This window comes from Symsagittifera roscoffensis, chromosome 2 (genome assembly GCF_963678635.1).
Source record: "Symsagittifera roscoffensis chromosome 2, txSymRosc1.1, whole genome shotgun sequence".
Lineage (NCBI taxonomy): Eukaryota > Metazoa > Xenacoelomorpha > Acoela > Convolutidae > Symsagittifera > Symsagittifera roscoffensis.
The window spans coordinates 35248726-35273465 of NC_087063.1; the positions used below are offsets into that span (position 1 = coordinate 35248726).

The following is a 24740-nucleotide window of genomic DNA, read 5'->3' on the forward strand; positions in this document are numbered from 1 at the left end:
ATGAGTTTTTGCTTACTTCAAGCGATTCATCTGGCAAAAATTACTGTCGAATCAAGTTCATATTGTCTAAAGAGAAGACGTTTTCTTCTCAAAAAGCTTTTTAGAATGTTCCAGATCTTAGAATGATTGAAAGTTCTATCAAATTCTTGCCTAATCGCTTTTTTAAATTTGAGCTCGACGGTCGGTCATATATTGTCTGATCCAAGCCTTCTTAAACGCCGTCATGTTTTAATTGAAAATTCCGCAGGCAATTTTCGTTGCGCGGAGTTTTAAATAATGAGAAAAAATTTTTGCCATTAAGAAAATAACTCAATTTTGAAAACGAAATGTGCAAATGATTGGTGTAATAATCGATGTTAACGAAGAAACAGATAAACTCGTTTTACAGCTCTTGTTGCCATTGCGAGAAAAATTTTGCTACAAAACAGTTTTTTGACCAAAAGAACAGACAACTGTTGATCCGAAACGTCGGAATGTTAAAGAGTGCAAGAAGCTGTGTATTGATTTGTTTTTAATGTCAGAAAGGCAAAATCAAGTCTTCATTCTTGCACGAGCTTTACCGGTTTTCTGTTTTTTTTTGTAGGAAAGAATTTAAAATAGACGAGTTAGTGAACACATTTCTACATAGTCTGGAAAAATTTTCATCATACTTCGCAGAATAATTAGAACTAGAAGGATTCAGAAATTTCATTTTCAAATTCAACTCTCGGTTAGCAACTGTGCGGAGTAAATCAAGCAGACGTTCGCTTTGCTAGCATGAACGTATTGAATAGTTTATCAGAAGGCATGCAAAAAAAATCGAAAAATTCGTCGACCTTTTTTTGGTAGGTCAACTTGATTTCCTGAGCTTTATCATATCACAAAAGTTACCCATTTTGGTCAAACTTTCTGCACTGCAGGCAAATTTTTGAAAAAGCGTGCCAAAAAAGCGTTTTAGGTACTTTGGAAACTTTTGGCCAAAATATGCGTTTTTCGGCGCGCGCTCCTCAAAGTTATTATATATTGGCGCCGAAGGCACCTTTAGAAAAGTTTAGGGCCAATCGGCCGAAAATGGATATCACAAAATAGTTTAAAGGAGGGCCCTTTGGGTCGGCAGGGGGTCGAACTGCTGAGGAGGGGAAGGGCGGCAACCGCCCCTTGCCCCCCCCCCCACACACACACACACACCCTAAATCCGCTACTGATCAGAAGCGCCAACAATGAACTTTTTTATAACTCTCCACCAACCGCAAGCAATATTGAAAAATTAATTTTTTAACAGAGAGTAAAGTTAACTTTATAAAACCTATTAGTCGTGAAGGAAAAATTTATGTGACCAGAGGCCTGCATAAATGCTGCAGACGCTTGACAGGAAATTTTTGAAAACCAGTTTTTTTTTTTAAAAAAAAAAACCTCTATAGATGACCTGCATCCTAGCATAAATGGTGTCAGCAAATATTCTGGGATTGTATCCGGAAGTTCTGTTGTTATGGGCAGTAAAGTTTATGCAGGTTAGGGTCCTTTTGATTTTTTTTTGCAGCAGCTTATTTTCACAACAAAAATCTGTTGTGTCAAGACGAGACTTTTGAGTTAAAACATCTAAATCATCATAAAGCAGAAAAAACATATGCAATCGAAAAGTAAAATGCACTCGAGCTTTCTTCAGAGCTGGTTAAAACCAAAATATGAGCTCATTTTAGAGCCATTGAATTTGAAGTACATCATATTTACACAGAGGTGAAGCTGTACTTCGCAAACTCAAGCCTGGAAAAGGCAAAAAGAGATCTAAACAGGCAAAACAAAGTTAAACAAGGAAAAGATTAAAAAGTACACCTTGAAACTTTTTTTTGAGATATCTGCTCTTTTTGAGGTATCATGTTCTCTCATCTGCTCCACGACCGCTGGTTGTTTTACCAACACTAGCCACCATTAAAACAGTTACAGTTTCTATCAAATTGTCAATGTTATGCAGCAAAAATTCGACCAAAAAAAACTATTTAAACGTTCCGGATTTGAAAATCCGACCTGTTGGTTGGGAATCTGGGAATCTGTTGGTTGGGAACCACGGTCGCTTTGAAGTAAACTAGTGGCCTGGCCAATGCTGGATCTACTTGTTCAAATATTTTTAATCATATATGGTGCGGAAATCCTTATTCATAGGAAAAAAACGAGTACTGGTTCTTCCAATTGAAGTTTTATCTCAGATTTGGCTGGCTAGATTTCGAAAAAAAAAATTAAAAAAAGATCGCGAAAACGATCAAAAATGGAAAAACTTGGCTTTTCCTAAATCCATAAATTTTTCTCTTCCAAAAAACGTGAATATAATTTTATATTTTATGCAGAGAAGATTTCCACACCCTTATTTTTAGATTCGACCCTTGTTGTCAGATTTAGCCAAACGTTTTCGAGAATAGTGATGAAATTCCTAAAAACATTCAGAAAATACAAAAATAGGACATCACCTAAAGTCAATTTTTTTAAAAACACTCAGTGCATAACCGCTTGCGCAGGTAAGATTCGAATAACTGATTTTTTGCTTCGGCTAAACCCTTAATATCCGATTTGACAGAGCAATTTTTGAGAAAAGTCAAAAATGTTTGAAATTTCACCAAAATGTCAAAAAATGGGCTTGTTTCAGACCATAACTTTTTAAAACAATTTTACGGATTAACCACTTGAGATGGAGAGAAACCCAAAATTTGTTCTTTTGATTTAAGCCTTCATCTCAGATTTAAGCGTTTAGTAATTAAAAAAACTTAAAATTTTAAAAACATAGAACGAAATCCGTAGAACGTGAGATAAACAGCGAAACTAGCGAAGTATGTAGGCACAAGGAAGAGCAGCCGGTTTTTCCATTGGTAACATTTTTTTTGAAAATCGGCACAGTAGTTATTGAGAAAAATTGAAATCTCTGCGAAAAGTTCAAAAATATTCGAGTGCCGAAAAAAAAGAAAAACAACATATCGCTTACACGTTTTAATAATTATTTTTTCAAACAGGACTTGAAACTTAAGACAAGCCGAAAAAAGCAGCAGCATATACCATTAAATTGTTTATGCATAAATAAGCTTAAGCATAATGAAATTGAAAAATACCCAAAAGTGCCACCAAATGAGCACTTTCATTTGCGACTTAGCTTAGAAAAATTCAATTTTTCGTAGTATAACACTACGCTGCGCTTGTGAAAAGAGACATCTTATCCGTTTATTCAGGCAGATAAATCGACGAATATGAGAAATGAGCACTTTGAGCTCATTTCAAAAACATGGAGTTTGAGATTTGTTCGGAAAAATTACACAATTTTTCATGGAAGACCAAAAGAACACTTCCTTGCTCACCAGGAAACGGCGCATAAATAAAAATTTTGTTAATGACAATAGCGATAAACAATAGTTTAAAAAAGCTTTTTTTGTCTTTCCAGAAAGTATTGCCGCTTCTTGGTAAGTAGAAAATGGAAAGTAATTGAGCTCTACTTTAAATAGTAGAAGCCAAAATAGGTTGAAAGTTTTCACATAATACCTTTATTAGATAACCAACTCAAAAATGAAACAAGAATAGCCGCTTTTTGTGTCTTAGAACCAGTAGTCTTAAAAATACAACAAATGCTTTTTTTTTCAAATTTGTGTCGCTTGTTTTTGGCGTGATGTGATAAAAGGAATAGAGGGAAAAACTATTTCATTCAGGACTATGCATATTCGACAAACAAAATCAAAACAAATTGAAAACTATTTTGGGTGAAAAAATGATTAAAAAAACGAAAACAAAGTCAAAATAAACTAATGTTACTCGAATAAACTAATTTTTTATATATTATTTTAGGCTTTTGCATGATTTTAAGCCATTAAAATAAACTGTTACAAACTTGCTCGCTCGCTTCAATTAAGACAAAAAATCAAAAATTTTAAACCGGATTTTCTCGACACTGGGAAAATAGTTTGAAGTTTTTAATGTTGTTCAAATCACGACTTGAAGGGGTTTCAATATGATATATCAATTGACTCAGTCTGAAGTTTATGTTTGATGCCCGATATTTAGTGAAAAAATACACACCATAGGGCCATAGATATTTGTTACTGTTAAGGTTAGTCAGCACAAAAAATTAAAAACCCCATGTTTTGACATAAAAAACCGAACTGATCAATCTGGCGGCAAAATCAGTCAAACAAAAGCACATCAGCTGGAGCCTAAAATTCTGATGCAACATTGAGCTCTGTTCGGTTTATGATTTTAACCACTGGGACACACCACGTTAAGCAAAGTTGGTTCAAGAGCGTGGTATACCAGTTTGATGGTTGTTATAATGAATAATACCTGGAGGTCATATTGGTCATCAATGTACACAAGTCCCGACTGCGGATCGTGCACCTTTACAATATAAATTCCACTGTACTCGTACTGCAAAGACTCCGCCGTGAAAGATACTTCACAGCTGTCGAACTGATCGAGATACTGAATTGAAGAGAAGATCACATGTTGTAAATCAAAGTTAGATGGGGACAGGTTGTCGTAAAGGGGCTCTCTTTGTGTTCCAGATTGAATTTCCACTTCAATTTTCATGCCATTTTCCGAGCAGACAGCCGAGTTGAGAGATCCGCTCACAAGTTGGAGATCTAAACTTGCCTGAAAAACCCAAAAGAACACAATAAACTTAAGCTTCTGCAACTTGAAAAAAAAATATTTTTCTGAAAACATGTGTTTTCTTGTTATGAAGACCCTTCTTCCTAAAAACAGTTTTCTTCTACGTGAGTATTCAAGTTTTTATTTACATATCTGCGTATTTTACCAATAAAACATGCTTAGTGCCCATTGTTTTTTGTTTTCCCAATCTCATGAGTCCATTGGATACCTGGTGTCCAGTGCAAGGGACAGGAGCGAAAGAGTTGGAGAAAGCAGTGTAGTCGTCGACATAGTGTCCAAAAGGCACAAACATCACAGCCAGGGGAGTCCATTTGGAAGTTAGTTCTGGCTCCATTGATGCAAATATTCGCAAATACCTGGCCTTGTACTGGTCACCTCCAACAGAGGGAACGAAGTCACATCCCAAACGCTCTGGCACAGACCAGGACACTCCATCCTGGAAAAATAAACAAAACTATTTTAACAGTGAATGAAGAACCTTTCGCTTACCTAGGCAAATACTCCAGACCAAAATCTGACAGCTAGATGATACGATTTTCAAAAATAGATCAAACAAAAATGAGAGAAAAGCTACCCGTGTAAAAACTTTTGCATAAAATTTTCCATGAAAAGGGGCATAATTAGTCCAATTTTTAGTAGGATTGTTCCCTAGTTACCACAGAAAAGGTGGACTTTATAGTGCCCATTTATGAGCCCATTAATTCATCCCCTTCCATGTCAAAACAGTTTCAAAATTTGAACTCATTCAGTCCATTTTGTACAAAGACAATTAGCTCGAGGGGATCGAAACGACTCCTTAAGTGTACCCAAGACTTCTGTACTACATCTGTTCTACCAATCCTCGGTGATTTTGTTTGTTTTTGTCTAGTTAAACTAAATTTAGAAATTCGTATGAGCTCAATTTGCCTAAAACTGGGCTCAATCAACTCCTTTTGCTAAAAAAAGGGCTCACTCAGTATTTGTTTTAAATTGTGCTCAGTCAGCTCCAGTCTGAAAAACGGGCGACCAAAAATTGGACCAAAAATGCAGCACATTGTCATCATTTAGCTCTTTTTGCCAAAATTGAGCTTATTCAGCATGCTCCATGAAAAAAGAGACCAAAATGATGACTAGTTTCGACCCGGGATGGTGAAACATCTGAAAAAAAACTAAAACGAAGTTTGCTGAAAACTTAATTTATTCAATAATTCATTTGTTAATTTCATCGCCGAAGACTTAGAAAAAAAACAGACAAAAAATTGAAACAAAATTCAATGAGAGATGGATAGTGTTACAAAAAAAAATCACAAAAAAACTCCAAAAAGATCGGAGAAAAACGCCAACCAAAAAAAAAGCTTTGAATGAATGATCACATATTTTCATCAAAAAAACGCAATGAAATTGCGCTGTGTACACTTGCAGCCGTAGGCAAGAACAAATTCTTGTGATAAACTGTTGCAAAAAACTATTTGTTGTGAAAAAGTTTTGCAGGTAACCATTAGGCCAAACTGTTGTGATGAATTTACTAAATAGATATGCTAACGAATCGATGAATCACGTTGAAATTTCTGGCTAGCCCTAGTTTTTTTCAAGGGGTTCTGGAGCTCCTGCTCATGCAAAGAAAAAACCTCTTCTTATAAGAGCAAGATTAAAACGACCAGTGTACTAAAGAAATTAGAACGATTGGAGCTAAGGTAACGAGCCCTGATTTTTTTCCACAGGATGTCCGATTTGCTCAATTCATTAAAAAGTTTTCTCGAGGATTCAATAGCCCACAGTAAGTAAAATAAAATAAAAAGTCATCGAAGAAACAGATGTGATGAAGAAATGAACATGCATGGAACGCTCGGAAATAGAAGTAATTGAGAATATCTCGAAGTATTTCAAGCACGTCAGCTCCATTTTGGAAACTAACTATCGTCATTGAGCGAATAGTTTTTGAAAACTTTTTGTTGAAATAAAACATAAAAACTATCGGAGAGGACACCAGATCCAAAATCGGAAGCTTGGTCAGCGCTAATCAGGAACTGTCGGGATTTTGATAAGAGACCCGAATCCAATTTACCTCAAATCAAAGACAAAGGTAAGATTCGAAACATAGTCTGAAAAGAAAACGAACACATTCAACGAACCACGAAAAACTGTTTCAAAAAAAACAGAATTCACGCAGAATTGAAAAAGAAATGATGGATGTTATAACCATAACCGGAGGGCAGAAACCAAAGCCACAAGATATGTCCAAATTGGCAGACAGAATCGCAATATCACTGGGGAAAACTTATTGACACAAATTGCCAACAACAAAGCTCCAGTAGCAGATATTAGCAATTTTACCTGGAGTGCAAGCCTATTTACATACTACATGACTCCAAATATGACGACAAAAAGATGATCAGAGCTTCTGACCTGAAATCAAGAAATAAAACCGATTCTATCGTGCAGTAAAGTAACTCAGATTGAAGCAAAAAATAGTAAGAACTAGGTTGCTAAATGCTATTTCAATCTATCGGAAGACCGACTTGGTTTCGCAGATAATTTTCAGTTAAGACTTCGATAAATAAATTATTTGGAAGCCTAATGTTTAAAATTTCATCCCCTTCGATGGCAAACCAGTGACCACAACTTGAAATCATTCAGCATATTTTGAACAAAATCCAGTTTCTCGAGCGATTCGAAAAGTACCTAATATATCGGTGCTATCTCTGTTGTAACAATCATCGGTGTTATTGTTTGTTTTCGTCCTACAAACTAAACTTAGAAAATCGATGGAACACAATCTGCTAAAAACTGGGTTCATTCAGCTCTTTTTGTTGAGAATTTTGCTTATGCAGTCTCTTTTTGGAAAATTTAGCTCAGTCAGCCCCGTTCGGACAAATTGGGGACCATAAATGCAGCTAAAAAAGCAAGAAACTTTTTGCTTCTTTTGCGAAAAATTGGGCTTTTTTCATCACACTTCATGAAAAAAAACAAGACAGGTACCAATTTTGACCGTGATGCTGGAATTAGCTGAGAGACAAAAAATTAAAACATGCTGACTGAAAATCAAATCTTTGACGAAAATAACTAACTGGAATTGTTTTAATCAATATTACAAAAAAATGTATGAATAAATATTTTTTTTAGAAAAAAATACAATGCAAACTGTGCTGGTTATGCTTGCAGCAGGAGGCAAAAACTGGCACAATTTTTGCAAGTAACCATTAAACCTAATTGTTATGATAATTTGTTTATTAAAACGAATTGATTGATCAGATTAAAGTTTCTGAATTGACATTTATTTCATTTGAATGGTTTTATAGATGCGGTTCATGCAAAAAAATTAGCATGAGAGATAAGTTAAAAAGATCAAGTCGTTACGAAAAAAAATCAGACTGGTTGGAGCTTAGGTAACGAGCTTTCCTTTGCTTGCCACAGAACGCCGCTATCGCTGATATCGATAAAATGCTTCTTTACAAATTGATGGACAACAGAAAGTAAATTGGAAAAAAAACGGTAATAAAGAAACATATGGCACAAAAAATGAACAAGCATGAAATTCTTGGCAAAAAGAGAAGTTGAAAGAATTTGGAAGCAACTGAGGCACATCACCTCCAAATAGGAAACTCTAACTAGCAACAAAAGCAACTAAATCTTCATAAAAGATATCTTCGAAATAAAACAGTACAGAAAAATCAGCGGGGAGGTCACCAAATCTCAAATCAGATGCTTGGCCAGTACTAAACAGGAACTATAGGCTTTTGCCATTTGATAATAGACTCGCAACCAAATATACATTGAACGAAAAACGCAGTTGTGATTCGGAATACAGTATGGAAAGACATTGAAGATCTTCAACAAAAGAAAAATGTTCTGTTGCAATGAAATCAAAAAGCGAAAATTTGAAACGGAAAAGTGGATTTTGTAACCAAATCATAAGTTCAGAAACCGAGGCTACAAAGACAAAACGTACATTGGCAGACTGAATGGCATATGAACCGAGGAAAACTTGTTGACATTATTTGCCAGCAACCGAGTTTCAATAACAGATATTAGCGAGGTAACCAAGAATTCAGCCTATTCACATGCTACGATGCTGTTTCCGATTCTGAACATAATTATAATGACAAAAGGATTATCCGATCTTCTAGCCCGGACTCATTATAAAAAAAAACAGATTCTAACTGGACGAAAAGTCCATATAATGGCTACTGATGCTTGTAAAAAATCCAGAAAACGACTCAGATTTAAGCAGAATGCAGGCAAAACTAAGTCGGAATTATGGAGTTTTGCCATTTGATGATAGATTCGAATAAAAAATACATCAAATAAAAAAATAGACGTGATTTGATCGACAGAATAAAAACACAACGAAAATCTTCAAGGAATGAAGAGTAATCTGTTTCAATGAAATCAAAATGAAAACAAAAAATTTTGTAAAAAGAAAGAGGGAAATTATAAACATAAGAGAAATTTAAAAACCGCAGCAACAAAGAAATATTTACATCGGCAGAATAAATAGCTAAACTATTTAGAAAAAGTTTTTGACATAATTTGCAAACAACGCAGCGACAGTAACAGATATAAGCGAGGTGATCAAGAATGTTAGCATATTTACAAGCTAATGTAAAGTTCTCGACTCCGAAAACAATGAGAAAAAGATGATCCAATGTTTGGGCCTAAACTCTTCATAGATGTAAAAAAAACCGATTCACCAGTGAACACAGCTTGACCTCATTCAGCATATATTGAACAAAAATCATTTTCTGGAGCGAGACGAAACGACCCAATAAGTACCTAATTCCCTGTGCTACCTCTGTTATAACAATCACCGGTGTTATAGTTACTTAGAAAATCGTTGGAACCCAATCTGCTAAAAAAAAACTGGGTTCATTAAGTTCTTTTTACTGAGAGCTGGGCTTATTCAGTCTCTTTTTGAAAAAAAAATGAGCTCATTCAGCCGCATTCCGACAAATAAGGGACCACATATGGGACTAATAATGCAGCATATTGGCAGTTTTCGTTTCTTTTGCAAAAAACTGTTTTTAAGCACACTTCATGGGAAAAAAAGATGAAGATAAGGACCAAATTTGACTGAGATTCTGAACTTAGCTGAGAGAAAATAAATTAAAAACACGCTAACAGAAAATCAAATCTTTGTTAGTCTTTTGATATTTTCATCGCCAAAAACAAAAATTAACAGACAAAGAAAACACAACAAATTTCAGACAAGGCTAGATACTTTCGCAAAATTGACTAGAGACTTTGATTTGACTGACGAATAATTTTTTAAATCAAAATTACAGAAAAATGGATGAATAATTATTTTTTGTGAAAAGAATACAACGCAAATTGTACTGGTTCTGTTTCCAGCAGGAGGAAAAAACTGTCAAAACTTTTGCAGGTAACCATTAAACCTAAATGTAATGATAATTTATTTTTTAATTCTATTAACGAATTGACCAATCAATTTAAAGATTCGGAGTAGACATATATTTCCTTTGAACGATTTTATTGATCCGGTTCATGCAAAAAAAAAATTTTTTTTGCAAGAGAGCTGAGTTAAAACGCTCATCGCTCTATGAAAAAAAATCAGATTGATTGGAGCTTTGGTAGCGAGCCTTGCATTGTTGTCCACATGATGTCGGTATCGGTGAAATCAATAAAGGCTTCCCTTGTAAATTTAAATACTACAGAAAGTAAATTGGAAAAAAAAACTAATGAAGAAACAGATGGTACAAAAAATGAACAGGCATGAAATTCTTGAAGAAATTCCAAAAATTCGGTAGCATTCGACGCACATAAGCTCCAAATTGGAAACTCTAACTATCGTCGAAACCACGAAAGTTTCATAAAAAAAGATTTTTTTTGAAATAAAACAGTAACCAGCGGGGTGGGCAAAAAATCTCAAATTGGAAGTTTGGCCAATACTAAGCAGGAAAAAAAGGGTTTGTCATTTGATAACACACTTGCAACCAATTAGATATCAAATAAAAAATGCACATGTAATTCGACAGACAGTATGAAAAAACATCGAAGATCTTCGACAAAAAAAAATGTTGTTTCAATGACAAAAAAGCAAAAATTTGAAACAGAAAAAGATTTTATGAACATATCAGAAGTTCAGAAACCGAAGCCACAAAGATTATTACGTACATCGACAGACTGAAAGGCATAGCAACCGAGGAAAACTTGTTTAAAACGGAAAATGCCAGCAACGGAGCTTCAGGAACAGATTTTGGCGAGGTAACCAAGATTGTTAGCCTATTTACAAGCTAAGATAATGTTTCCGATTCTAAACAAAATGACAATTTGATTATTCGAACTTCATCTCCGAACACATTGTCAAAAAAAACACTCTATCTTGACAAAATTTCCATAGAACTGCTACTGATACTTTAACATATTCACAAAAATGACTCAGATTGAAGCAGAATGTAGGCAAAACTATTTTGATAATTTATAAGTTGACCTATCGGAAGACTGACTTGGTTTCGCAGATAAATTTCAATAAAGATTTTGATTTAAGAGCCTATTTAGGAGCCCAATAATTATTACATATTGATGAAATGAAACAGAGTACAAAAAATCATCAGACAGGACACCAAATCTCAAATAGGAAGCTTTGCCAACACTAAGTGGGGTTTTGCCATTTGATGAATAAGGGGTTTTGCCATTTGATGATAGATTCGAATCCGATTAATCGTCAAATGAGAAAAAAATAGGCGTGATTCGGTAAACAGTATGAAAACACAGCATCTTCCAGGAATGACGAGTAATCTGTTTAATTGAAATCAAAAAGCAAACAAGAAAATTTGAAAATAGAAATGAGGGAATTTTTAACCATAACAAAAATTCAGAAACCGAACGAATAATACAAATCTACATCGGCAGACTAAATAGCAATATCATTTAGGAAAATTTGTTGACATAATTTGCAAACAACGCAGCGACAGTAACAGATATTAGTGAGCTGACCAAGAATGTTAGCATATTTACAAACAAAATATTGTTTCCGATTCTGAAAATAAAAACTAAAAGATTAATCGAACGTCAAGCCCGAACTCATTATTAAAAAAAAATATTTTTTCTATCTGGAAAAAAATCCATGGAATAGCTACTGATGCTTGCAAGTAATCCAAAAAAGTTACTCAGATTGAAGCAAAATTTAGGCAAAACTGGTTTGTTAAATGATAGGTCGAATTATCCGAATGTTTCCGCAGATAAGTTTCAATGAAAATTATGATTTAGATGCCCATTTAGGAGCCCACTATTTAAAACATATGGCTTATTTATCCTCTTTGATGGCAAACCAGTAGCCAAAATTCATTCAGCCCAATTTGAACGAAATCAACTTCCTCGATGGAATTGAAACTACTCATTAAGTGCATCAGATCTCTGTGCTACCTCCGTTTTACCAATCCTCGGTGTTGTTGTTTGTTTTCATCTATTTTAACTAAAACTAGAAAATCGAATAATCCCAATTTGCCAAAAACTGGGCTCTTTCAGATCTTTTCGTCGATAATTGAGATCATTCAGTATCTTCTAGGAACAATGAGCTCATTCAACTTTTTTCTGAGAAATTGGAGAAAATAAATTAGATCAGGAACAGCAATTTGGCAAAATTTAATTAATTTTGCTAAAAATTGGGCTTTTTCGTCACCCTTCATGTCAAAAAAAAATATCGAATTGGGGACCAGTTTTGACCCGGGATGGTAAAATCAACTGACGGAAAACAAAAATAAAGCTTGCTGAGGAACCTAAATCATCGATAGTTCTTTTGATACTTTCATCTTCAAAAAGCTGAACCAACAGACAAAAATGGAGAAAACGTCCGACAGATACAATCTCTCGATTGTTCAGGCTGCAAAAACTTTGTGAAGTGATTGTCTCTAGATAAGAAAACCGCTTACTCTTTAAAACAGCTCGATCAATTGACTACACCCAGATCAAAAGTTATCGAAAAATTCATAGGTTAAAAAAAATCCGATGTACACCCAAAGTATTGTAGCATCTAGCGCACAAAATCATGGATTTCTTTTAAAAAAATAGCCACGTTAAAAGAATTTGAACCTGCGATTTCCGAACTACTTCAATTGCACAAAAACTGATATTAATTAAATCATGATGGTTTCTTTTTATTACGAAGATTTTATTTATTATTCGGAAGATTTTTACTCCATTGTGGCAGTTAAAGGGAAGAGCTGTTCATATATGAATTTTCCATTACAGTCATGTAAATAGCTGGCTAAGGTTGTCAATGACTCCAATTATTTTTGAATGTCAAGTCCCTTACTTTTTTTGATTGTATGCTGATTATGTGGAAACTGCTTAAGGCCTCACGTGATTATATGTTATTGAAGGTCGCTTAGTATTTCCAATAAATAGGAGCAAACTTTTCTCAATCTTATTACTCCATTATCTTAGTACTCAATTCCATGCGGTGATGAAACTTTTTTCTACTTTTTTCAAGTTTTTTGACACCCTGCAGAAAAAAAAGACTGATAAAAGCAAAAATGTTTTTTTTCTGGCGTAATCAGGTTGGAAAACTCCAAAAAAAAACAATCTGAAAAAAAAACATTTTGTGAAATACTTTTTCAATGCAATCTCATTTCTTTCAAAAAATTTCAAATCTGATCAAAACATTTTTGTTTTGACATGCAGAAAAAAAGCAAATTCATGCTCAAATGCATGCTTACAGAACGTATAAAAACTAACGAAATTTTTGATTGCGTTTTCATTTCCAGGTATTTCAAAATTAGCTGGATCTTTTTTTCTATAATCATCTTGGTGCTGCTGTTAATAATTTGTAAAACTTTGGTTTAACTCTGTGTTTTTGAAATTTTGCTACCTACATCAATACGATCAATGCTCCCCCTCCTTTCATTCCAGGGATAGAGCAGTGCAAGCACGTAATGCTACTGCAGTTTAAAAATAATGAAAATGCAGTCGACTTTGAAGTAAAAACAAACTGGACTGCTGGAATACTCTGCACAATTTTTAGTACAGAAAAGAAATGACATCAAAAGAAAACCACATGCCGTTTAACTGTTTATGCTATGCAGCAAAGTGTAATCACAATAAACATATTTAGTTCCAAGTTCGTAATACAGCACAATGTTCTTAAGCTTTTTTTGTACAAAAAAAATTATGATGTACGAAAAAATCCGATGAATAACCTATTGGTTCGTTTCGAGATACATTTTTATTTCTGAAATAACTCTTCATTTATTAACGTATGTGCTGAGTATAATAATTCTACGATCCAGTACAAAATTGATTGAACCTTCATGATAATTATGTTTATTAGAACACTAGTGAGAACACGACACAAAGCAGCTCTATTAAGTCCAAAAAAATTGAAATAAGCCTCGAATAGGTAAAAAATCTGCTACGTCTTAGATTCGAACCTGCGCCCTAGAGATTAAGAGTCTCATACACTAACTACTCAGCCACGAACACTTAATAAACGCCAAACATAAGCCACAAGTAAAGCAGAGAATAGATACTCTGCAATTTTCGATGCAACAGTGATATTTCCAATAAGTGAACACTTTTAATGAACACTTTTTTGCAAGTTAGGTTAGAAAAAAAAGATCCGTAATAATACACTAAGCTGATCGCTAGTGTAAATATGAATATTCAACCAAACGGTTTAATTTTATTCACATGTGTTTGAAGTAAAAAAACTACGAGTTAAACTATAAACACAGACAAAACGAATCGTAACCTTTGCGTTACAATTTCAAATCTCGCATTACAAGGTGTTGAATAGAAAAGAAGCAATACAGTTTTTGAAAAATCAAGCGGAGAAAAGTACTCGGAAAAACTTAATTTGGAAAAACATTATAGCTTTGTCCTGGATGATTTTCATAAACAGCCTTAACAAACCTTGAGAAACAATGACCGAGAAGCCGCAAGGCAGGAAACCTTACGTCGACCGAAAAATTTTCGAAATGCCAAAAATTTCCAAAAGAAAGATCAAAACTTCAAAAATTGTATACATTTCTACTCCTTTTATCTATGAAACATAAAATATCGCATTCGGCAGTTAATTTTTGAGAAAAGGAAAACACTTAAGAAAGGGTCAAAATCTCAAGATTTGGAGTTTTTCTAAGGCCGAAACACTTTTTTCACCAAAATTAGGGCGCAGCAGCTTATGCAGGGGAGATCCATAGAACACGCTTTTTTGGTTCTTTATCTCAGATTTGTAATGGAATTTTCCTAGAAAATGAAAATCTTCCAAAAATCCGGTCGAACACTTCCTACAACTGAAACTTTCGAAGTTGTAGAACGCCCGATGAAGTATAAACAAACTATGAAATAAATCTCGAGAATAATCAATATTTTTACGAAAAAGTTTCATATGCGTCTCAAGCAATAAATTGAGACAATCAAAACCATTTATTTTCATATTATATGGTTTTGATCACACAAAAAATAGCCATCATTAAGCCAAATGCAAAAAAAAATTACTGCTTCGGAGCAAAAGTTGGCAATAAATATTGAGCACCTTTATCTGCAACTTAGGTCGGAAAAAACGTGAATACCGTACTATGAGACTACGTTTGGCATTCGTTAAAATCAAAATTTTTTCGACGCAATTAACAATTATACCTTGAAACTACGCAACATAAGTTGACTAAGCCGAACCCGTTCAACCAAACAAAAAAAAAACGAAAAATCATGATAAAATTCATGGAGTTAGTTTCTTTACAATTTAGAGAACAAATTTCAATTATAGTTAACTTTTTCAATCCAAAATTAGAAAAATCCAAGATATCGAAATTGCTTCAGAAGCATACCCGAAAATCAAAGCTGCATTAAAAAAACGGAAAATCAGCCGACAAAAATTTTGACGAAAACCACGCATCCGAAAAAAAATCAATCTTTATTCATTGAATTTATTTGTAAAAATTAAATTTTACCGCAAATGAGCTAAGAGGTTTTTTTTACTTTTTCAAGAAAAATCAAATTGTCAGCAGATTTGAGCATGTCAGCAGAAAAATCCTACTTATTGCTTACAAGTCTCTTGCTGAAAAAAATGAAACTGAAACCCCCATTTGCCATCTTTTTTTTTATCCGAACCCTCATGCTGCCAAATGTACAAATGAGTTATCTATATCTCTCTAGAATTGATAGAGTTGAAAGGTAAAAAATACATTAAAAAAATTGAACAACAATTCAAGGCACGGTCCCAAGAGCTCGACGCAAAAAAAATCAACTCAGAATTCAACAACTCTCCGCAGAATTCTGCGAATTAAAGTACACTCGAATTATAACACAGGTGTTCGTTGTGTTATAAAATTGACACAGAAAGTGAGGCAGAATTTCGCAAATACTCGCGACAACGCATTAAGAGAGATCTTTGAAAAGAATTTATCAATTTTTTAAGAGTGCATCCGAAAATTTATGAATTTTGAAAAGTTTAAGGAAAAGACAGAAACTAATGAAATAGTCAAGTTTTCAAAAATGATTGCTCTCTACGGTAATCAAAACGTTAACCTTGAGCATCTAAGCGACAAATCTACATAATTTTCCTACATACGCTTATAAATCGAAACACTATCCGCTGATAAAGAGGACACATGCTATTGAATTTCCACTATGATGCAGCAACAATGCCACCATAACTATCACCAATTTTTGCGAATTCGGTTAAATTTAAAATTAACTCTTAATTTACCAGAAAACTAACAAGCTCGCGCGCAAAAAATAACAAAAACAAAGTTTGAGGGGATCAGCTATCCCTTCTCGTAATCTCTTTTCTATCAACATAGTTTTATAGCAATTTGAACTCAATTGAAAAAACAGCTACGGAATTAAGCAAAATTTTGCCATCAATTAAATTCAATTTCTGAAAACTTTAATCTAACTTTGCATTGGTTGCTCCAATCTAAGTAAGCGTTAAGACAAAAAACGAATTCAAAAATTTGAATGTACAATTGCGTTAAATTTTGCTCCAACGTCTTCTTCAAGTTAGAAAAAATTTGACGTTGACGAAAAATTAATAACTACAAATAAACGTCAGGTGAGGTTGATTGATTTATCGTATTAAAGCCTTTTGTCATGATGCGATTAGCGAAAGAATTTTTGATTCCGAGGATATTTCAGCTTTTTGGAAAACTTTTCTAACTTTAGAATTAGAAAAGTTTTTCCAAAAAGCACTCATCATCAATTAGTTTTATTTCAAATTTTTAAACCATACTCAGGCTAGTTTAACCTTATTGGAATAACTTTTGCAATAACCGCGGTTTGAACATTCAGTGGTACCTGCACAGCCCTTGTTTTTGCGGCAGGAGCATCGCTTTTTTGACTTATTTGATCATACCTTGGAGAAGGACACTTCAAATAAGTGTTGATACACTTCAGTTATTCCATCTCCCGAGTCTAGTGTCAGCTGTTTGATCCTATTGATGAGATGAGGTCGCTGAAAATCCATCTGTAGAAACATAAAGGGGTCAATAACCCCTTCCAAAGTCCACACATAGCGTGCCTCCTCAACTGACGCAACCGCACAATTTCCATCTTGTTCTTGTTCGTATCCGCACGTTTTCAGCAATCTGACCTCGTTACCGAATCCCGAAGTTTGGAGGAGAAAATCATTTGTGTGTTGAAACTGACTGCGAAGAACCAAATCTTTAATTCCGGTCAAAAAAGAACATAACACTTGTTGCTCTAAGAGAATCGTCAAAAACGGTATCAAAGTTGCAATTTTAGACATTTTCGAAAAGTAGCTTGGCTAGAATTGCCTGTAGAAATAGCGTGAGTGAATTATTCATTGAGTCAGCTGACTTTGAACGAGCGATGAAAATGAGACCGGAAATGGATACATAGCAGCACCTGGGCTCACATAATTCATTCAAACTCCTTCGCTTTGTAGATCGCATATTTCGGAATCTGGTATTTGAACAACTTCCTTACGGCTGCATAGTAAGCGTATCAATTTTGAGGCTTTTGAATGATAGGCTAAAATGGCTTGTAAAAATAGACTAAAAAAATTCAACTATTCATGTTAATCTAATAAACAAGTTATACAAAATACTTAAAAACATTTTATGAAAAAACAACAAACATTAGAGCAACAATAAATAAGTAATGTCTCAATTAGTTTGAAAATAGCTGCTGCAATAAGAGAAGATCTTCAAGCAGCGTATCGGTAATTTCAGAGTGCTTGGGAACAGATAGTATCTCATCATTGTGGATTTGTGGGCAATGATGAGGATTTTGCCAGTGCTTTCAGTTTCTCAGGGAGTGGACCGTGCACCCACTAAAACAATTATTTACGGAATGAGGAATTTAAAATTGAAATTAATAGAAACGGGCTATGCTTAAACAGGCATAACAGCCTTCGATAGACTCGCTGAAACAAAACTATTAGTCACAGATGATATTTAGATTATTCATCATTTACAGATCACTATTCATGAAAGAAATTAAGAAAATTTTAGAGAGTCAGAGAACAATAAAAGGGAACAGCCCGAATTAAACTTTTTCCAATGGTGAACTTTAAGTCTATGCTATAAAAATTAAGGCAATATCGGTGAACGTTGAGCAAATTAATCGGCCATACTTTTTTTGACCCAGTTGTTGAAGTGAGTGAAAAATTGATATCCGACGTCAAAATCTGCTGTCTTCGGCTAAATTCCTCGGTCCAGATTTGTTTAGCGAAATGAATATTGCCAACAAATTGGCATTAACTGTATTTATGGAATAAATATTGGACCTGAATAATTTCATGCTGTGGTAACTTTGAAGATGTGAGGAAGTCACTCAGCAGCTGCTGCTTAACAGTCTCATGCACCACTTCTGGGTTCTGTTTGAGGGTGATGTTGCTTGAGCCTGGCAGCTTGACAGCGTCCCCCAGCAAAGCTGCTGCCCAGAGCTTCACGTGAGCATCCGGCACCTTTTCTGCCATCTTCAAAGCAGGGCAGACTGTCTCACAGCAATCCTAAAACGAAAACATCTTCAAGCACAAAAAATACGTTCTGCTAGTGGATATACAAATAAGTGAAATACAACAGCTTCTTCTGCCGGAAAGGTGCCTGATTCTTCTGAGAAAAGCCATCCCAAATTTCCTTACAAGGGAGCCATCAAACAAAAATAAAAGTAGGTCCGGCCATACATGTCAAATCGAGCCTCAAACTTTCAAAAAACAAAAATCAGCTTCGTACAATAATATCTTTGTGAGGTTTCAATCGCAAACCCAGTAAACTTCTTTGTTTACTACAGTGTACAATAAAGTAGTCAAAATCTCATCACTGTACCCATATCACTGGAATCTACAAGTATGCATAGATTCTTAGGTTGGAAAAAAAATAGTTCATACCATATCACAACCTTCGCTTGTGTAAACAGAAAGTTGTCTCAAAATTGTTCATACGCATTCACTTGATCACGCTGATATGTTCTATTGCAGTTTAGAAAATCAAAGTCATTTTAAGTAGGCTTTAGTGAATTTGATTTCAGAAAATAATCAAAGGGGGTCTGTCAGTGCTATGAATAAAATGAAAAAGGAAAAAAATTAAGCAGAAATTTATGGACTATTAATTCGGCAGATATAGCTCATGCTTCTTATACAGAGGCAAAGCTAGTCTTCACAAGCAAACAAGAAAAACGAGCTCTAAAAATGAACGAACACAAAAACGGGATTCTCTAAAAATGGGATTCAAACCAATTACCTGCCGAATCAAAAAGAACACTAACTAATAAGGAGTACCAACCTTTAAGTATTCGGCAACGACAACAGAATATATCTCATATAAAAGCTGATTTGAGTGCGCACTAGTTAAGTCTAAACAGGCTAACTAATCGATAGCGTAAGCAAGCTAAAAACCGTTATGAGGTTGCGCGGTCAAATGAAACACGTAGTGAGAGCGAATTATCGCCTAGCATGTGTTGTTCTTCAATCGGTTTCAGATATCTCGAAGAATGCTAACAGGAGATCGAGTATCATAATAAAGCAATATTATTTGAATTTGATTTCAAACAAAAAGATTATATAAATTATATAGGGGCGGCTTTTTTACTACTCACACTGATTTATCACTAAGGTGGAGAGAAGAGTTTTAAAAAAGCGTTCTTAAGCTCATTGTTCTTTGTTTTTTTAAGTTGAGCTATTTTCATCATACTTATTAAGCTTTCAATTTCCATCGCCTTTCTTTACTATACCGTAGGATCAACAAATACCACTAGACTACTGAATTTTTAACTTATAATTTTAACCACACCCAATTTCCCTATAACAAATTCAATTTCTTTTCTTAAACTTTCAAATTAAAACGAAATGCTTTCAAATTAAAAGAAATTCAAAAGTTGAAATGAACTCAACTTCATTTAAAAAAATTTAAGCCGCAAAAAAATCTAGCCCTAAAAGATTTAAAAATAGCCGAAAGATAGTTGGAAAGGGCCAATGAAAGCAAGTAAACTGATAAAGTTTCAACTTTCGAAATTGAAATAATAGATGGCCCTAGAGCTCATTGAATGTCTGGAACAAATCATGATTGAAACTTTTTGATAAGATTAACCCAATTAGAGAAAATTCGACCAATAGGTAAAATTTGCTGGGAAATCTGAAAAATAAATGACCTTAAGTGACCTTAACTTTTTTAATGTTCGATAGGGGAGTTTTCCTTTTTTTTTTCACAAAAGATATGTGATATGAGCTGAACTTAAAAAGAAATCAAAGTAAAACCGCGAAATTGTAAACTTGAACCTGAACAAATTTTAAAATTTTCGTGAAAAAAAATCATCGCGACCTACATAAGAGTCTGAACTATGTTCGACTTTTGAAACACGTCTTAACCATTGATATATACGATCTTCTGTATTAAATGACAGTCCTAATGCGCTATGGTTCAAACGTTTGAAATTTTGCCTTTCTTTGAACGAAGAAAATAAACTGAACTTAGAAAAAAAACTCGAAACGCAATAAAATTAATTCGAGCCTGAACTAAACTTCGGACTTTTCCTTTAAAAAAAAACGAAAATCATCACGACCTGAATAAGAGTCTGAACTACGTTCATCGACTCGTAACAAGACGTAAAGAAGTAACTTCACTTCGTTCATTAATGCTTCGAAGTTTTAATGGTTAGTGCCCTTGGGCTCGGAACATTCTGCACCACTTGAAAAGAATTTTTCAAAAATATTTGAAATACAAAAAAAACTCTCATAGTCGAACATAAAACTTGCTACAAAATGAAATCAAATTTACCAGCATGCAATATATAAATACAATATAGTAAGAAAAAACAATATAGTAATAAATACAATATAGTAAGAAATAGAAAGTTTGGACTTAACTTTTTTTAGCTTCATAATTACGTTGTTCCATTTTTTTTACAACTATTGTTTGCAACCAATATCTTTCCCAAATTTAATACAAACTATTGTATTATTTTTGCGCGTTCGTTTATTTTCAAAGGTTCTCTGTTATAGGTATCCGCTCCACCAAATTCGTTTGTCTTAACATATTTCTCCGCATCGAACATTCTAGTATGACTATATTTAGTCATGAACAGTTTGGCTGGTCAAGCTTTTAGCTTGAGAAGTAGATTTTGAGCTTGATATCATTTTGGGGATTAAACCACCTTTTCATTCCCCAGTAAATTTGGTCTGTTAATTTGAGTTATGGAAAGATATTATAAAAAAACTGAACTGAATAATGAATAGGACAAAACTAATGACTTGAAAAGCATAATTATTCTATCTTATGTTACCATGTTGCAAATTGATTTAAATTAAAGATTGAACAGCCATTTTGACAAAGCCTTTAATTAACTCTGCTGAAAATTGAGGATTTTCGCCTACTAATGTTCCAAGATAACAAGCATTTTCTTATGCGAAAATTGTTTCTTCTTTTTGACCATTATTTTCTTAACTATTTTCTTGATCAAAAACAAAAGCTGTATTTTTTTCAAAATTGACGAAAGGTTTGTTTTCAATCAAGTATTTATGTTTTTCTCTATTATCGTTGTTCTTAAGTCATGTATTGATTTTCCCCTCCATAAGCTATTTGTATCACCAGTAAACTGCACTAAATGCATATTTCTATCATTTTGTTTTGAAATCACTTACAAAAATCTAGGGTCCCAACACCAGGCGATAATCCGCCTTCTCTGTCTTAATTTAAGATAGAAAAGATGGAACTGCCAGTCTCGAGTAGGGAAAAGGAGGGTGGACGTAACGTAAAGAAGGACATTGGGTCCGTAACGACGGCCTTAAAAAAACACTGTACAGGACCTTGTCCTCAACAGCTCATGCAACGTCATACACCGAGTCGAAAACAGAGTTAATCGACCCCAAAAATGCAGTGACCCCTTCGAAATTAGAGTAAGTGTGCATCAATGATCGACACTTAGCCCATTGTTATTTATAAAGGAAATGGAAGAGGCAACGAGAACCTGTCGTTCCACAATATTGTGGGATATGTTATATGCAGTTGACTTTAAGACATCAGCTGAAAAGGAATCCCATTTTATTGAGATTTTTAATACTTGGAACAAGGCTTTAAAAGGACGGTTCAAAAGTAAACTTGGATGAGACAAAGCATTTGGTATTAATCTTGGGAAAACCGGAAAATATCCATGCGCTTGTTGAAAGTGAGTATGTGCCAACTCAATACGTTGCAATTCTTAAGATAAATGGGTGCATGAAAAATACGTGCATCATCCTTCAGAATAGCAGCTTTCTGAAAAAAATGGCGGCAAATTACGCCTCTACTGCTGAATAAAGATATTGACATCATTAAAAAATATCATATTCATGCAGCTTGTCTCCCGTCAATTCTGATGTTTTGCTCTGCAACCAGACTAAAGGACAGAGTTACCAATGAATCAGTAATTGAAATGACTGAGATAGCTACAAGTGCGGTCCCGACTACGATGGTTTGGCCATATTCAGCGAAGAGAAAATAATTATGAAATTAGGTTAACTGACTAAATTTCAGTCTAAGGAAAAAACCAGATTAAAGTTCTTAAAAACCTTGGATGGACTATGTTGAACAACACTTAAATATTTCAGTACTCAAACCCACAAACTGCTCTGATCGAATGGCATCGAAAAACATATTGTCTTCAACCATAAAGCTTCAAAGCTATCAGAAGGCCCTCATTTTAATGCTGAAACTTGTCAAGCTATCCAGATATACAAATGCTTACGCACTGGTCGAATGTCCAACCCCACCACAATGGGAGAATGGACAATAAACGCATTAGTAGCAGTAGCTTCTAAAACAGTATCTCGTGGTACGCAATGATTGAGTTATTTTCCATTTAGAATAATATTTTGAAGTTTCAACCACTATTTACGGTCTCTCAATGACTCCGACAAGAGAATTGATACATTATTGGAAAAACCAAACCTTTCAGTTTTTCCAAAAAAATTCACGAGAAATAGAACTCGAAGCTTTACACAGAGGCAAAGTTGCACTTGGCACACACAAGCAACAATATGACCGATGATGCTACTGGGAAAAAAAACTAAATTACTACAACTTTGAGTCTACAAAATTTCTTAAGGGACGCAACCCAAAAACGACGCATTAGCAGCACCAGTCAATTTGAACAAATTTATAGAGCGGTCAAATTCAAGCTAGCATGCGAAAAAGTTCATTAAAAAAATCCGACCCTGCCCAGGTTGGACCCTCTTATTTTGTTGCGGTCTCCTCCCTACATCTGCGCTACAGATCCATGATACCTTGAAGCTTAAGTGCTATTTGTAACACAAAACTGCTCGTACCAGGGCGAAGCCCTGAATGTTCTGACTGCCTTATATGGTCTATGGAGCAGTAATAACCCGAAAAAAAATAATGTAATTGGGTAGTTAGGCCTCTTTTTATCCTTTCTAAGTTTTGTGTAGTTAGGCCCTAACGAGGGAATACGGTTTTTGATATCAATTTGTTTCCTTGGACAAACGCAATGTGGATCTGGTACTCGCACTGCAAAGCTTCTACTTCAGGTGCTTTCACAGAGATGCTGTTGCAGTTTAATTGCAGAATTTTTAGTGACTTAGTTTTATAGTGGGAATGATTTGCTTGGTACTGGGGGTTTGACGCTGATATGAGATTTTTTTTTAAATCATCCCCCCACACGCCATAAAGCACAAAGTGATAAATCTCATCCCTAGTAACAAATCAATTTTGCCAAATTAGCTTCCTTCAAACACTTTGGGACTATTTCTAAGACGGATTAAATCTCCACTTACGCGTTAATAGCGCGAAATAGATCGAGCGTTAATTGTCCCAAGTTGGCCAATATGGCAATCTTTACCCCCCCGTAACTTTACGAAAAAAGATCACAGGTGAAATATCTTTTCAAATTTGAGCTTAGGACAACAATACCTTTTGAATGGCATAAAAAATTCCGTCAAAAATGGCTAGTTAAGAAGTCAAAATTTGTCTGAAGAAAAAAACCAACCCGAGCACAAATATTCCGTTACGTTCGTTACGAATGTCAAAACAAAAATAGTCTGTGTTAAAATCCTTAGCATTGGATGTACTTAATAGCTGCTTATTGATCAAAATGAACACTTTCTAAATGAACACATTTTATCGCAACAATATTTGCGTCGCCAGAATATTTTGACTTCGGTTGGCAAAAAAGATTTCAATACTATAACACAAGCGATGTTACGGTGGTTAACACAAGCTATGTTTGTGAAAACAAGATCTAGAAAAAAGCTCGTTTTCTGGATTGATCCATGTTTTTAGAAATAATTTCGGTGAAAATGATAACTGCATCTGTCGTAGAATTGTTTTTCTGAATTCCGAACTGGTAGACGTTTCTTAACGAATTGTGTTTGAGATATTCCATAGTTTGTTTCAAAAGCAACCAAACGAAAATTTTTGATAACGTGTTGATCGCACAAATTGACCTGTAGTTTGATTCAACCTGTGTTTTACCTTTATTGAAGACAGATGACATAAATGATTCTTTAAGAAATGATGGAAATTGGTTTTGCATTCATAATTTCAACACGGGGGCGAAGTTTCGTTTCGCAAACACTAGCGAGAACATGACAAAAACAGCGCTATAAAGTACAAAAAAAGTAGTATAAACAAACCTCGAATTAGCAAAAATTCGACTCAGTCTGAGATTCGCACCTGCGACCTTGAGATAAAGAGTCACACACCAACCACTCAGCTACAGAAGCTTATTAGTACAGAGAA

General features: G+C 34.5%; 2 protein-coding genes across 2 annotated transcripts in view; both read right to left on the bottom strand.

Annotated features, from left to right (window-relative positions):
- LOC134839822 (uncharacterized) overlaps positions 1-17389 on the bottom strand; it is a 33608-nt gene extending 16219 nt beyond the window's left edge. The window contains exons 1-3 of the mRNA XM_063855444.1: positions 16904-17389; positions 4826-5053; positions 4291-4599 (exon numbers count right to left, since the gene is read on the bottom strand). Of these exons, the coding sequence (XP_063711514.1) occupies positions 4291-4599; positions 4826-5053; positions 16904-17296 (930 nt within the window). The 5' untranslated portion in view covers positions 17297-17389. The remainder of the gene's footprint in view (positions 1-4290; positions 4600-4825; positions 5054-16903) is intronic.
- A 248-nt stretch (positions 17390-17637) lies between these two features.
- The window catches only part of LOC134838945 (MAU2 chromatid cohesion factor homolog), a 33354-nt gene continuing 26251 nt past the window's right edge, over positions 17638-24740 (bottom strand). The window contains exons 15-16 of the mRNA XM_063854307.1: positions 18299-18523; positions 17638-17842 (exon numbers count right to left, since the gene is read on the bottom strand). Of these exons, the coding sequence (XP_063710377.1) occupies positions 17768-17842; positions 18299-18523 (300 nt within the window). The 3' untranslated portion in view covers positions 17638-17767. The remainder of the gene's footprint in view (positions 17843-18298; positions 18524-24740) is intronic.